Raw genomic sequence first — 14721 nt, forward strand, 5'->3', positions numbered from 1 at the left:
ATACACTATTTGTAATACACAGATTCCTGTGATAGGGGTTCCCTGTCCCCAAACTCGTAGGTCCTGAAAGACACTAATTCATCTTTGTGTCTGGTTGTTACTGACCAGAATTGATCCCCCTTCTCACTAGTTATGTTTAATTAAATAATAATAAAAAAACCACTTTCTGAAAATAAGTTCCTGTGTAAGTTTATAAGTGGCATTTCTTACACCTAACATTCTTACATTGGGCTATTTCATAGAGCCAATAGACACAAAAGTCTTTGCCAAGAACAGTTCCCATGAAGGGTTTAAAAGCAGTGAATCTTTGGAAGTTTGGAGCGAATGACAGGACTTGCTGCCCCAAATATGAAATAGGATTAAATGCACCTTTTCTGAAAGCCACATAAAGCAGCTGCAGAGTTGACATGCCATGTTTTTCTTCCCCCAGGGCTTTCCTGGAAAGGACGGATCTTCCGGCCCTCCGGGTCCACCAGGGCCAATTGTAAGTATTTCCAGGAACTGCTGGGGTGCGCTGCTGCTTTAACGCCATTCACTTCTTGTGAGAGCTTTTCTGCTGCCAGGCCTCCCCTTTGCCGCCGTCTTTGCTGTAGTGTGATGGCTCAGCCTCTGGTGCGGCACTCTTCCTAAGCATCCTCTAAAAGGAATGTGTCCCGGGGGCTTGATTATTCCACCTCCGAGGCACTTTGCCATAAGATCACCTGCACTGATTTCTTTTTTACTAGACACAGGTAAGCCTTGAATTTGAAATAACTACATCTAACCAACATAGTGGAGACTTTTCCAAAAAGAGTCTTCCTTAATTCTGTGGTAGTTGGAAACAGGAATAAGCAGTGAGTCCTGAAGTCTCGGCTGTTTGCTGCCCCTTCTGGAGAGCTGTTTTGTTGGGAACGTCCGTCTTTACCTTTGTCCATCTTCCTGTCCACTAGGGCATTCCCGGAGCCCCTGGAGTCCCCGGGGTCACAGGAAGCATGGGACCCCAAGGTGCCCTCGGACCGCCTGTGAGTATGTGGCCACAGCCCGTCAGGATGGCTGCCCAGGCATCCTTCTGGCTTATTTGTGTGTTTAAATTGACTGTGTCTCTTGTGGTCAAAGTGTGTTTCCAGTATTGGACTCTTGGGGAACCTGTGAGGAAAACAGAGACTCTCCTAGGATAAAGATTAAGATCAGACTGTGCGTATATCAGGGCTAAAGACAGATGTCCCGACAGGGAATGCTGTGCAGCCACGCTCCTGCTTAGGTATATTTGCATTGTTTCTCATTCTGTATTTGGCTAAGTTAACTCAGTGCATCTTTTCAGGGGTTGGGTACGATGATGCCTATTAATTAGGCCTGTCTCCTGGACAAAGTCAAGGATTAGTGAGGATGGGAATAGGTTTTTCCTCCCTAAGTTGTATGAGAAAGACAGAATTTTGCCTTAAAACACACACAAACACATGTGATGGACAACTAATTATAATAATAGCTATTATAATAATTATTAGCTATAAAAACCAATAATTATAAAATAACTAATTAACAATTGTATAATAAACAATACCATTAAATAATATGTTAATTAATTTTAACTATTATCAACTTTATTAATATCAATTATATTTTTATCATCTAATATATACAATGTATTTATAATATATTATACCTAAATTCTAATTAAATTAATTGTATAGTATTCTTGCCTCGAGAATCCCATGAGCAGTATGAAAAGGCAAAAAGATAGGACACTGAGAGATGAACTCCCCAGGTCAGTAGGTGCCCAGTATGCTACTGGAGATCAGTGGAGAAATAACTCTAGAAAGAATGAAGGGATGGAGCCAAAGCAAAAACAATACCCAGTTGTGGATGTGACTGGTGATAGGAGCAAGATCCGATGCTGTAAAGAGCACTATTGCATAGGAACCTGGAATGTCAGGTCTATGAATCAAGGCAAATTGGAAGTGGTCAAACAAGAGATGGCAAGGGTGAACGTCGACATTCCAGGAATCAGTGAACTAAAATGGACTGGAACGGGTGAATTTAACTCAGATGACCATTACATCTACTACTGCGGGCAGGAATCCCTCAGAAGAAATGGAGTAGCCATCATGGTCAACAAAAGAGTCCAAAATGCAGTACTTGGATGCAATCTCAAAAACAACAGAATGATCTCTGTTCGTTTCCAAGGCAAACCATTCAATATCACAGTAATCCAAGTCTATGCCCCGACCAATAACACTGAAGAGGCTGAAGTTGAACGGTTCTATGAAGACCTACAAAACCTTTTAGAACTAACACCCAAAAAAGATGTCCTTCTCATTATAGGGGACTGGAATGCAAAAGTAGGAAGTCAAGAAACACCTGGAATAACAGGCAAATTTGGTCTTGGAATACAGAATGAAACAGGGCAAAGGCTAATAGAGTTTTGCCAAGAGAACACACTGGTCATAGCAAACACCCTCTTCCAACAACACAAGAGAAGACTCTACACATGGACATCACCAGATGGTCAACACTGAAATCAGGTTGATTATATTCTCTGCAGCCAAGGATGGAGAAGCTCTACACAGTCAACAAAAACAAGACCAGGAGCTGACTGTGGCGCAGATCATGAACTCCTTATTGCCAAATTCAGACTTAAATTGAAGAAAATGGAGAAAACCACTAGACCATTCAGGTATGACCTAAATCAAATCCCTTATGATTATGCAGTAGAAGTGAGAAATTAAGGAACTAGATCTGATAGAGCCTCATGAACTATGGATGGAGGTTTGTGACATTGTACAGGAGACAGGGATCAAGACCATCCCCAAGAAAAAGGAATGCAAAAAAGCAAAATGGCTGTCTGAGGAGACCTTACAAATAGCTGTGAAAAGAAGAGAAGCAAAAAGGAAAGAGGAAAAGGAAAGATATACCTATCTGAATACAGAGTTCCAAAGAATAGCAAGGAGAGATAAGAAAGCCTTCCTCAGCAATCAATGCAAAGAAGTAGAGGAAAACAACAGAATAGGAAAGACTAGAGATCTCTTCAAGAAAATTAGAGATACCAAGGGAACATTTCATGCAAAGATGGGCTCGATAAAGGACAGAAATGGTCTGGACCTAACAGAAGCAGAAGATATTAAGAAGAGATGGCCACAATACACAGAAGAACTGTACAAAAAAGATCTTCACGACCCAGATAATCATGATGGTGGGATCACTCACCTAGAGCCAGACATCCTGGAAAGTGAAGTCAAGTGGGCCTTAGAAAGCATCACTACGAACAAAGCTAGTGGAGGTGACGGAATTCCAGTGGAGCTAAATTTCAAATCCTGAAAGATGATGCTGTGAAAGTGCCACACTCAATATGCCAGCAAATTTGGAAAACTCAGCAGTGGCCACAGGACTGGAAAAGGTCAGTTTTCATTCCAATCCCAAAGAAAGGCAATGCCAAAGAACGCTCAAACTACCACACAATTGAACTCATCTCACATGCTAGCAAAGTACTGCTAAACATTCTCCAAGCCAGGCTTCAACAATATGTGAACCGTGAACTTCCTGATATTCAAGCTGGTTTTAGAAAAGGCAGAGGAACCAGAGATCAAATTGCCAACATCCGCTGGATCATGGAAAAAGCAAGAGAGTTCCAGAAAAACATCTATTTCTGCTTTATTGACTATGCCAAAGTCTTTGACTGTGTGGATCACAATCAACTGTGGAAAATTCTGAAACAAATGGGAATACCAGACCACCTAACCTGCATCTTGAAAAATCTGTATGCAGGCCAGGAAGCAACAGTTAGAACTGGACATGGAACAGCAGACTGAATCCAATAGGAAAAGGAGTATGTCAAGGCTGTATATTGTCACCCTGGTTATTTAACTTCTATGCAGAGTACATCATGAGAAACGCTGGACTGGAAGAAGCACAAGCTGGAATCAAGACTGCCGGGAGAAATCTCAATCACCTCAGATATGCAGATGATACCACCCTTATGGCAGAAAGTAAAGAGGAACTAAAAAGCCTCTTGATGAAAGTAAAAGAGGAGAGTGAAAAAGTTAGCTTAAAGCTCAACATTCAGAAAACGAAGATCATGGCATCCAGTCCCATCATTTCATGGGAAATAGATGGAGAAACAGTGGAAACAGCGTCAGACTTTATTTTTCTGGGCTCCAAAATCACTGCAGATGGTGACTGCAGCCATAAAATTAAAAGACGCTTACTCCTTGGAAGAGAAGTTATGACCAACCTAGATAGTATATTGAAAAGCAGAGACATTACTTTGCCGACTAAGGTCCGTCTAGTCAAGGCTATGGTTTTTCCTGTGGTCATGTATGGATGTGAGAGTTGGACTGTGAAGAAGGCTGAGCACCGAAGAACTGATGCTTTTGAACTGTGGTGTTGGAGAAGACTCTGGAGAGTCCCTTGGACTGCAAGGAGATCCAACCAGTCCATCCTGAAGGAGATCAACCCTGGGATTTCTTTGGAAGGAATGATGCTAAAGCTGAAACTCCAGTACTTTGGCCACCTCATGCGAAGAGTTGACTCATTGGAAAAGACCCTGATGCTGGAAGGGATTGGGGTCAGGAGGAGAAGGGGACGACTGAGGATGAAATGGCTGGATGGCATCACCGACTCGATGGACATGAGTCTGAGTGAACTCCGGGAGTTGGTGATGGACAGGGAGGCCTGGGGTGCTGTGATTCATGGGGTCGCAGAGAGTCGGACACGCCTGAGCGACTGAACTGATGTCAGAAAGTGAGGAAGAACTAAAGAGCCTCTTGATGAAAGTGAAAGAGGAGAGTGAAAAAGTTGGCTTAAAACTCAACATTTAGAAAACTAAGATCATGGCATCTGGTCCGATCAGTTCATGAGAAATAGATGGGGAAACAGTGGAATCAGTGGCTGACTTTATTTTTCTGGGCTCCAAAATCACTGCAGATGGTGATTGCAGCCATGAAATTAAAAGACGTTTACTCCTTGGAAGGAGAGTTATGAGCAACCTGGATAGCATATTCAAAAGCAGAGACATTACTTTGCCGACTAAGGTCCGTCTAGTCAAGGCTACGGTTTTTCCAGTAGTCATGTATGGATGTGAGAGTTGGACTATAAAGAAAGCTGAGCACTGAAGAAGATCCAACCAGTCCATCCTAAAGGAAATCAGTCCTGAGTGTTCATTGGAAGAACTAAGGTTGAAGCTGAAACTCCAATACTTTGGCTGCCTGATGCGAAGAGCTGACTCATTTGAAAAGACCCTGATTCTGGGAAACATTGAGGGCAGGAGGAGAAGGGGACGACAGAGGATGAGATGGTTGGATGGCATCACCGACTCGATCGGCATGAGTTTGAGTAAGCTCTGGGAGTTGGTGATGGACAGGGAGGCCTGGCGTGCTGCAGTCCATGGGATCGCAAAGAGTCAGACACGACTGAGCGACTGAACTGAACTGAACTGATCTTAGGGAAAAATCTGAATGTGCTCTTTGGGCAACCTGATACCTCCCATGTTTGTGCTTCTGATTTCTCAGGTTGGATGGATGCAGAGGTCGGGGTAGGCTGGGGGAGAAGCAGATGAGCTTCGTGGGCCTTTTTCCTTGTCTGTAATATAAGGTGGATGCACCGTAGCCTCCAAAGCCACACTTGGCACCTTCTGCGACCTGAAGTTGTTGCTTCTGGCGCAAGTATTAGCCTTCCTATATGATCTGCGAGGTACCGAACCTGTATCCAAGACTAAAACAGCTGAGACGTGTCCATGTATGTACATTGCAGACATGCTAAGAATTCATGCAACAGTGGCGTCTGGAGGGTGAGGGTAGGAGTTGATGAATTAGATTTCTGCCTCCTGCTATACCAATTACCACAACCTCAAAACGACAGAAATTCTGTAGGTCAGAATCCTGACGTCGTCTCAGTGGGTTTTAAAATCAAGGTGTCAGCATTTCCTGTCTGGAGGTTCTAGGAGAGGATCTATTTCCTTGCCTTTTGTAGCTTCTAGAGACTTCCCGCTGTCCTTGGTTTGTGGCCCACTTTGAAGTCAGCAATGTCATCTCTCTGTTTACCCATGACTATATCGGCTCTGTACACAGCCTGGAAGCTTTCTTCACTTTGACCTGTGTGATTTTGTTTGGGCTACCAGGGTAATCCTCGGTAATCTCCCCAGATTACATCAAGGTTACTACGTCACACTTCATAATCTTTTTGCCACATAAAGTAATATGGGAAGAAGCCCCTGGAGACGGGAATGGCTGCCCACTCCAGTGTTCTTGCCTGGGAAATCCCATGGACAGGGGAGGCTGGCGGGCCCCAGTCCTTGGGGGTCACAGAGAGCTGGACAGGACTGAGCGACTGACAACATGTTCACAGGCCCCGGGGATTAGAAATAGACGCTTCGGGGGCCTTTTCCTGCCTTCCACCGTGAGCGAGACCTAACAGAAACACTGGTTTTCATTCGGAAGGAAGCTCTGTGTCTAGCCACGCAGGTAGTCACCCTGTATTCTTAAAAACACATTTCCATAAAGCTGTTTGGTCCTCGGGTCCTGGTCTCGGCTGTCAGTCATGTCACACACGTGCAGGGACACGGACATACACCAGACAGGGGCGTGAGAAAGTGCCTCCAGAGCTTAGCAGATACATCCTCACTCGCGCACCCCCACAGCTCCCTTTAGTAGTCATTCTAAAAAGCCGTATACTGATTCCAACTGGAATGTAGTTACGTTGTCATTGTTCAAAACCTTTTTAGACCTTCTCTCTTCAAGTCAAGCTAGTGATGGGACACACAAGAAGACTGGAGTGCTTTCTCCTTACACATCCTTTTCTGTTATCTCTGCTTTAGTCCACTTCCCATAGTGTGCTCGGAGAACAGGAGTTCCAGAAGACGTCTGTAGGGCTCAGAGAGCAAAGGGTTCTGGGAAAGAAACTGTCAGAGACAGCGTATTAAATCTATTTCCCAGAAAGTCATGAGAAATTTTAGGGTATCAAAGGCTTTGAGGCATCTTGAGGCTCAACAGAAACAAACAAACAAAACCCAAAACTGGTTTAAATTTGGTTGGACAATAAACAAATGCATTTGTGCAGTGTCCCTGAATCCAAGTCGACTTGATCCTAATCCTAGGAGGATGGGTAGGAAGGAAGAACAGGCCCTAGAGGGTGCTTGGCCGAGGATGACGGGTGTGTGTGAGGGGACAGAGTGACTCTGAAATGCAGAAAGTAAGGAGGACCCCACCCTGCGAACCACCTGGCCTTGTGTAGCTCTGGGCTTTAAATAAATTCAGAAACAGCAGTAATTTTTTCCTGGAAATAGAACGCTTGTTGATATTCCCTTCAGTTGCTGCCAATCAGCAGAAAAGGGCCCTTGAAGTGGCGCTTGTGCCAGAGGCAGCACTGGGGTCTCCTCAAAGCCAGGGGCTCCCTGAAGCGCCCAGCCCAGAGTTCCCCTGGGACGCTGGGTGGGCGCAGCCACACGCCTGCCTCCTGCCAGACGGGCTGCGCCTCGCGGGGTGAAGCCTTGATTGATTTCCCGTGGATGGCTGTCCAGGAAGGCAGGAGGGAGAGAGACCAGGAGAGACACGCTGCCCGCTGAGAAAAGTTTGTTTCCTATGGTCTGTGCCAGGAAAAGGCTGGCTTTCACGCACGCTGCCTTCAGCTGCCGACTTCCCAGGGCAGAACGTGCATCGCTGCCGCCGCCGTTGTAATTCCTACCCGAGGCGTAAGCTCAAGGTGCCTCCCCTGCAGGAGAGCAGACAGTGAGCTAGCACGCGCAAGGGGCCCTGAGCTCGGCTGGAAATAAACGCCGGCGGGTGCGCCAGTGTTATACCGCACCGTGAGCTCTGCATCAGAGGTCGGGAGACTGGGGCTCCAGGCGTCACCCTCACGCGGCCGTAACTGGCTGTGTGAACCACATCGCTTAAGCTTCTTTACCTGCCTTCTCAGAATGTCAGTTTCCCAATTCATTCATTCAGAAATATTTACTGAGTAGCTATGCTGGATCATTGAAAAAGCAAGAGAGTTCCAGAGAAACATCTATTTCTGCTTTATTGACTATGCCAAAATCTTTGACTGTGTGGCTCACAATAAACTGTGGAAAATTCTGAAAGAGATGGGAATACCAGAGCACCTGACCTGCATCTTAAGAAACCTGTATGCAGGTCAGGAAACAATAGTTAGAACTGGACATGGAACAACAGACTGGTTCCAAATAGGAAAAGGAGTACATCAAGACTGTATATTGTCACTCTGCTTATTTAACTTCTATGCAGAGTACATCATGAGAAACGCTGGGCTGGATGAAGCACAAGCTGGAATCAAGATTGCTGGAGAAATATCAATAACCTCAGATATGCAGATGACACCATCCTTAAGGCAAAAAGTGAAGAGGAACTAAAAAGCTTCTTGATGAAAGTGATAGAGGAGGGTGAAAAAGTTAGCTTAAAGCTCAAGCATTCAGAAAACTAAGATCATGGAATCTGGTCCCATCACTTCATGGCAAATAGATGGGGAAACAGTGGAATCAGTGGCTGACTTTTTTTGGGGGGGGCTCCAAAATCACTGCAGATGGTAATTGCAGCCATGAAATTACAAGACGCTTACTCCTTGGAAGGAAAGTTATGACCAACCTAGTCAGCATATTAAAAAGTAGAGACATTACTTTGTCAACAAAGGTCTGTCTAGTCAAGGCCATGGTTTTTCCAATGGTCATGTATGGATGTGAGAGTTGGACTGTGAAGAAAGCTGAGCGCTGAAGAATTGATACTTTTGAACCATGGTGTTGGAGAAGAAGGGACTCTTGAGAGTCCCTTGGACTGCCAGGAGATCCAACCAGTCCATCCTAAAAGAAATCAGTCCTAGGTGTTCATTGGAAGGACTGATGCTGAAGCTGAAACTCCAATACTTTGGCCACCTGATGCAAAGAGCTGACTCACTGGAAAAGACCCTGATGCTGGGAAAGACTGAGGGCAGGAGGAGAAGAGAGCGACAGAGGATGAGATGGCTGGACGGCATCACCGACTCGATGGACAGGAGTCTGAGTGAGGCCTGGGAGTTGGTGATGGACAGGGAGGCCTGGCGTGCTGCGGTCCGTGGGGCCACACGACTGAGCGACTGGACTGAACGATATGGACGAGAGATGTGAAGGACAGGTAGTGTCCATGAGGGACACAAAAGATGACCAAGATACGTTTTTACAGCCACGGAGAATCTAGAGAGGATGATGGTTTTGTTCGGTATATAAGAGCATATAACGAAAGGCAGAAAGTGGGAAACGCCTTACAGGAAAGGCCCGAACGTGGCTGTGAAACCCGCCCTGAGGCAGGCAGGCAGGCAGGGATGCAGTCTCCCCTGTCCCCTGAGTGGCGGGCTGGGGAGAACAGCCCCCGAGGAGGCAGCGTTTCAGTGGATCTTGAAAGATGGACGTGCTCTGCCCCCAGGAAGCCAGGAGGGTGGCCGCCTCGGAGGGGATGTGATGAAACAGACGAGCTCGGGCAAGCCCCGTGCGGCCGCCTCCGCATCGCTGCGCTCGCTCCCGCTTCTCCCCGCTGCCGACACCTCGCCGTCACCACCAGCTCTGCGAACTCCAGCCCCAGGCCCTCTTCGTGCCTCTGCAAGGTTGTCCGCAGACGCCCTGCCGGCCGCCTCCGCCGGCGCTGCCGCGGTCCTTCCCCCGTTGCCAGGGGCCTGCGTCGCGCAGTCTCCCTGCGGCGTCGCTTCCTGTCTCGAGTCTCCTCCCCGGACGCCAGGCCGCGGCGGGTGGGTCCCGCGTGCTCCGCCGGCGCGGGCGGCCCTGGGTTTTATCCTCGCTGCCCCTCCAGCGCGGCTCCCGGAGGCCCTGCTCGGAGCCGAGCCCCCGCTCCACTGGAAGCTCTCGCAGGGTCCCTCGTGCCGCCGGACGCCGCGCGCGCCCCGGGGGAAGCGCTCGTTTGTCTGGGTCGAGGCTTCTCCTCTCTCCCCCTGGGAGGCCCTGGTGGTTTCTCTCCAGAACTGCTCTTCCGGCTGAGGTCCCCTCCCAGCCTTGCCTCCTGGGGTGGGAGACTGCATTACTGTCAACGTCCATCTCGCCACAAAAAGCAGGGTTTCTTCAGGGCAGAGATATATATATATATATATATAATTTTTTTTTAATCATACTCATGTTCTTTCTTACTCCTGGATCCCAGTTCAGCATCTCAGAGGGTAGAGTAAGTCCATTCCGTACAAGTGAGTTCCATTCCGAGAGCGCAGCCGCAAATCCAGTTTGTTCATGAGTCCGGCAGAGTCAGCCTAGGTCTCCAGCTGGCACAGTCAGCAGGATTACTGTGATAGCTCCATAGTGCTTCTCACACAAACAGTACATGAAAAACACAACAAATAAAGAAAACGTGTTTAATCTTGCAGTACAGTTCCTGGCAAAGTGCAGGCGTCCAGGACAACAGCTGGCACACGGGGCAGGCGTCAAGCGAGCAGGACGGGGGTACTGACCGGAGGGTGGGATACGGGCGAGCTGAGGGCGTCAGCGCGGGTGGAGGCCAGGTGCCCCGCCCGCACCTGCCTCTGATGGAGTGCACGGTCGCGTCTTCGCAAGTTCACAGCTCGAAGGTTCGTGCGTAGGGGACTTACCGTGCTTAATAAGCGTTTGGTAAAACAAAGAGCGAAAGTGTGATTACATTCTAGTTAGGCTGGCACTCAGGCGAGTATGAGGAGATGAGTTTTACAGATTAAGGGTAAGGCATGGAAGCTCAACTCAGAGCTGAGCTAGGGGTGTTTTGATTTTAGTTAGCAGACGACTGAGCGACTAAACTTTCTTTTTCACTTTCATGCATTGGAGAAGGAAATGGCAACCCACTCCAGTGTTCTTGCCTGGAGAATCCCAGGGATGGGGGAGCCTGGTGGGCTGCCGTCTGTGGGGTCACACAGAGTCGGACATGACTGAAGTGACTCAGCAGCAGCAGCAGCAGACACCTAATATTTGGGACTTGGACCGTGAGATTATTCTTTCCTTCAGAACTAAATTTTATAAATCTGTGAATGTAGCTACTGTACTTTCTTTTCTTTGCATTTCAAGTGTTCCTGAAATCAAAGGAAAATATGCCACATTTTCTTGCCGACATCTACAGGGACTGTGTATTTTCCATCAAAGCTTGTTTTGGTGGAGTTACGGACCTTCGTTCACTCAGGAATTTTGAGTTTGTTTTTATTTTGCAAAACAAAAAATCAAAGCAAAGACGTCAGAGAAGTTGGAATAAAAAATAATTTCTTGTCGTTCAGATGTGTTCACTAAATGTATCTTTCCTGGAGACCACCTTGCTGTGTCTTGCAGCTACTTAGTCACAAGCATTGGTAGGCTGAGTGTGAGGAATTTCAGGCCTCGTTAAACGCATCAGTCTCTGCACACCAAAGGCGCCGACACCTGATGCTGTCCGTTCACCTCACCACTCAGGTTTGCACTGCCGTTTCTTTGTCCAAGTTTCAAACAGGAAAAGTTAACACATGATAGCTAGCAATGGAAACATTAAGAATACATTGGTTCAGAAACAAAAAATATTCAAGATGAAAGAGATTTTAAGAAATGACTCAAAGACTAATTCTGAATGACTGGAGTGAGATTTGGGAGATGTTTGTTTGCTTTTTAAATCATTGCATTAAGAAAAATATTTCCTACACTGAAATAGAAGATTGAAGCTAGCAAATGTGTTGAGCAGTGCTCTCTTTCATGGCAGCAGTAGAGTGTACTGCGGTGAGCAAGGGCTCTGGAGACTGGCTGAGTGGATTCTGGTCCCAGATTTTCCATTTTCTTATTATGTGGCCTTGGGCAATTTATTTATCCTCTCAATGCATCACTCTCTTTATATGTAAAAAACAGAGATGGTACTTTGCCAACGAAGTCCGTCTAGTCAAGGCTATGGTTTTTCCAGTAGTCATGTATGCATGTGAGAGTTGGACTTACAAAGAAAGCTGAGTGCCGAAGAATTGATGCTTTTGAACTGTGGTGTTGGAGAAGACTCTTGAGAGTCCCTTGGACTTCAAGGAGATCCAACCAGTCCATCCTAAAGAAGATGAGTCCTGGGTGTTCATTGGAAGGACTGATGTTGAAGCTGAAACTCTGATACTTTGGCCACCTGATGCAAAGAGCTGACTCATTGGAAAAGACCCTGATGCTGGGAAAGATTGAGGGCAGGAGGAGAAGGGGATGACAGAGGATGAGATGGTTGGAGGGATTAAATGAGTTCACCTTACAGGGGTGTTAGACAGCTTAAATGAGTTAATGTGCCGAGATGTGTACTTGACATGTGGTAAAAGCAGCTTGAGTTTTAAACCACTAGTATCTACAAACAATTTCTTGGCTTATTAAAGATGAGGGACAGATACTAAGTTTTGTCTCCTGATTTTTGGGATTGTATTAGTATTGTATTTGAATTTGCATCGAATGCTTGAAAAGGAAGTAGGCAGCAGCCCTAGATTTATAATAAATATTATTTTAATTTAATATTGCACTTAACTGAATATTCAACTGGCTCTTTTAACAGGCTAGGTGGTTTTGGAAATATAAAGTAATATAAGTTATGGTCCCCAGCATTAGAGATCTCACCATCTCCATAGAGAGAAGAGAAATCTTCATGTTACATAGTTAAATACGGTTTCCCAGGTGGCAGTATGGTAAAGAACCCAGCTGCCAAACAGGAGAGATAGGAGAATTCACTAGGCCTGAAAGAGCCCTTGGAGGAGGAAATGGCAGCCCACTCCAGTGTTCTTGCCTGGAGAATCCCATGGACAGAGGAGCCTGGCGGGCTACAGTCCACAGGGTCGCAAAGAATCCAATATGACTGAGCAAATGAGCACACACATGGTTAAAAGTATACAATAATAAGGATTTAGTATGAAATAGGTGGTACTTGAGTAATGCATTAGAATATTGCTGGTACTTCATATACAAGATATACGCTTAATACCTTTCTCACAAGTGTTCTGATATACTGACTGGACCAGGTCTGCGGGAATGAGAAGTTGTACTTTTGATAAGCAGATGGTAGTGGAAGCTGGGGCCACACATCGTAACAAGCCTTTGAAAGCGAGGGCTCTGACTGTCACATGGGTAGCTAAGAGTCACCGGGTGGCTGCATACAGGCAGAGCTGCCATCGGCCGGCGGTCACCAAGCTTTCTGAACTGCACCCTGAACTGCATCCGGAGGGCGAGACTCGCGGCTGTGCAGAGGATGAACCGGAAGCGGAGGGTCCTTCGTTAGGGAAGCTGGCTAGAAGGAAGGTGCGAATGCCCTGGCGTGAGATGGTTGGGCCAGCAGCTGGGTGGTGGAGCAGAGGGGTGGGTATGAGAGGAGCTGTGATGCCGAAGCGTAGGGGGCATTCTTCAGTGGTCCCGTCACGAAGACCCCCAGCTCCCACATCAGGGGCTCGGATTCAGCCGCTGGTCAGAGAAGTAAGCTGTCCCGTGCCGCAGGGCATGGCCAAGAACAACTCAACACAAAACGTGTGAGTGTGTGAGAGACAGGCGTGCGAGAAGCGGGGGAAGGAAGGGGGCAGAGCGGGCGGCGGGCCGGGAGTGGGTGTCGTGCTGCTCTTCCCTGGAACTCCACCCTCGGTGACAGCCTGTTTGTCACCTGACTCAGCCCCAGTACAAGTATTTACACCTCTGATAGCCACAAACAGTACAGGTCAGGGCGTCTCATTTTTCCAGAAAGCCAGTTTACCTGCGCACAATGGAATGAACACAGAATTTTTATTTTGGATGACTAACTGAATAGAGATTTTTGGAAAAGAGACTTTTGATTTGGGACCTGTTGAGATTATAGTAACAACTGGGAACAGCCTGACAGCGTGACAAATTCCATCTGTAAATGGCACTTTCTATCCTTCTGGTAGAGGTTATAAAAAAGTGTTGTTCAGTAAACTTATTACCCTGCCTTGGAGTTGAAACAACAAGAAGACATTCTGAAGACACGTGTTTTGCATTATACATGTAATTTCATTGCACAAACACTAAAAAAAAAAAAAAAACCATTGTTTTTCAGCAAAAGTTTTTACAGATATGGTAAGGTTTCCTATGGGTCAAAGAGTAGCTAAGCCACAAAACAAAACAATAGTTGAGCTGGGAACTCACGTTAATACAGGCTCACATTACCAGGGAGAATCAGGGAGAAAGCCTTACGTGCTGTTAATCCCGAATGGAAAGCAGAGTGAAGAGCTAGCATTTCACAGATTCCACCTTTCACTTGAGCTCTGAGGTTGGAAGATGTTTTCCTTTCTGTGAGAGATATGCTTTCAGAAATGAAAACCATGTCTCTTTGCAGCAGAGCTTTGTGAAATCGATTGCGCGGCATCAGGAAAGAGAGGTTTCGTGTGAAAAGATGCAAATGATTTATTCAGCGACACGGTATTACAAAGCAGTATTGCTGCAGGATCCCAATCTTGTGTTCAAGCGTACTGTGACTCTGCATGCAGAGACTGGCCGAGTGAAATGTTTAAAATGTCTGTAGGACCACAGTGGAGACGTGGACGCAGAGAAGAGACTTACAGACACGAGCGGGAAGCAAGGAAGGAGAGAGCAGGGCGAGTGGAGAGTAACACGGATGCTTACCTTGCCATGTGTTAAACAGATCGCAGTGGGAAGTTGCTGTGTGACCCAGGGAACTCAAACCTGGCTCCGTGAAATGCTGGAGGGGTGGGATGGGGAGGGAGGGGACACATGTCTACCTTCGGCCGCTTCATCGTGGTGTATGGCAGAGACCAGCACAATATTGTAAAGCAGTTATCCTTCAATTACAAATAAATAAATAAATGGAT

At 46.7% G+C, this 14721-nt stretch overlaps 1 protein-coding gene across 5 annotated transcripts in view; it reads left to right on the plus strand.

Annotated features, from left to right (window-relative positions):
* Nucleotides 1-14721, plus strand: part of COL14A1 (collagen type XIV alpha 1 chain) — a 222187-nt gene that overhangs the window by 176966 nt on the left and 30500 nt on the right. For all 5 annotated transcript variants that reach the window (XR_005724651.1, XR_005724650.1, XM_040261792.1 and 2 more), the window contains exons 41-42: nt 431-484; nt 930-1001. Coding sequence is in view for 3 of the 5 variants with exons in the window: in XM_040261792.1 (XP_040117726.1) it covers nt 431-484; nt 930-1001 (126 nt within the window). In the remaining 2 variants the exon portion in view is untranslated. The remainder of the gene's footprint in view (nt 1-430; nt 485-929; nt 1002-14721) is intronic.

This window comes from Oryx dammah, unplaced genomic scaffold (genome assembly GCF_014754425.2).
Source record: "Oryx dammah isolate SB20612 unplaced genomic scaffold, SCBI_Odam_1.1 HiC_scaffold_19, whole genome shotgun sequence".
NCBI lineage: Eukaryota > Metazoa > Chordata > Mammalia > Artiodactyla > Bovidae > Oryx > Oryx dammah.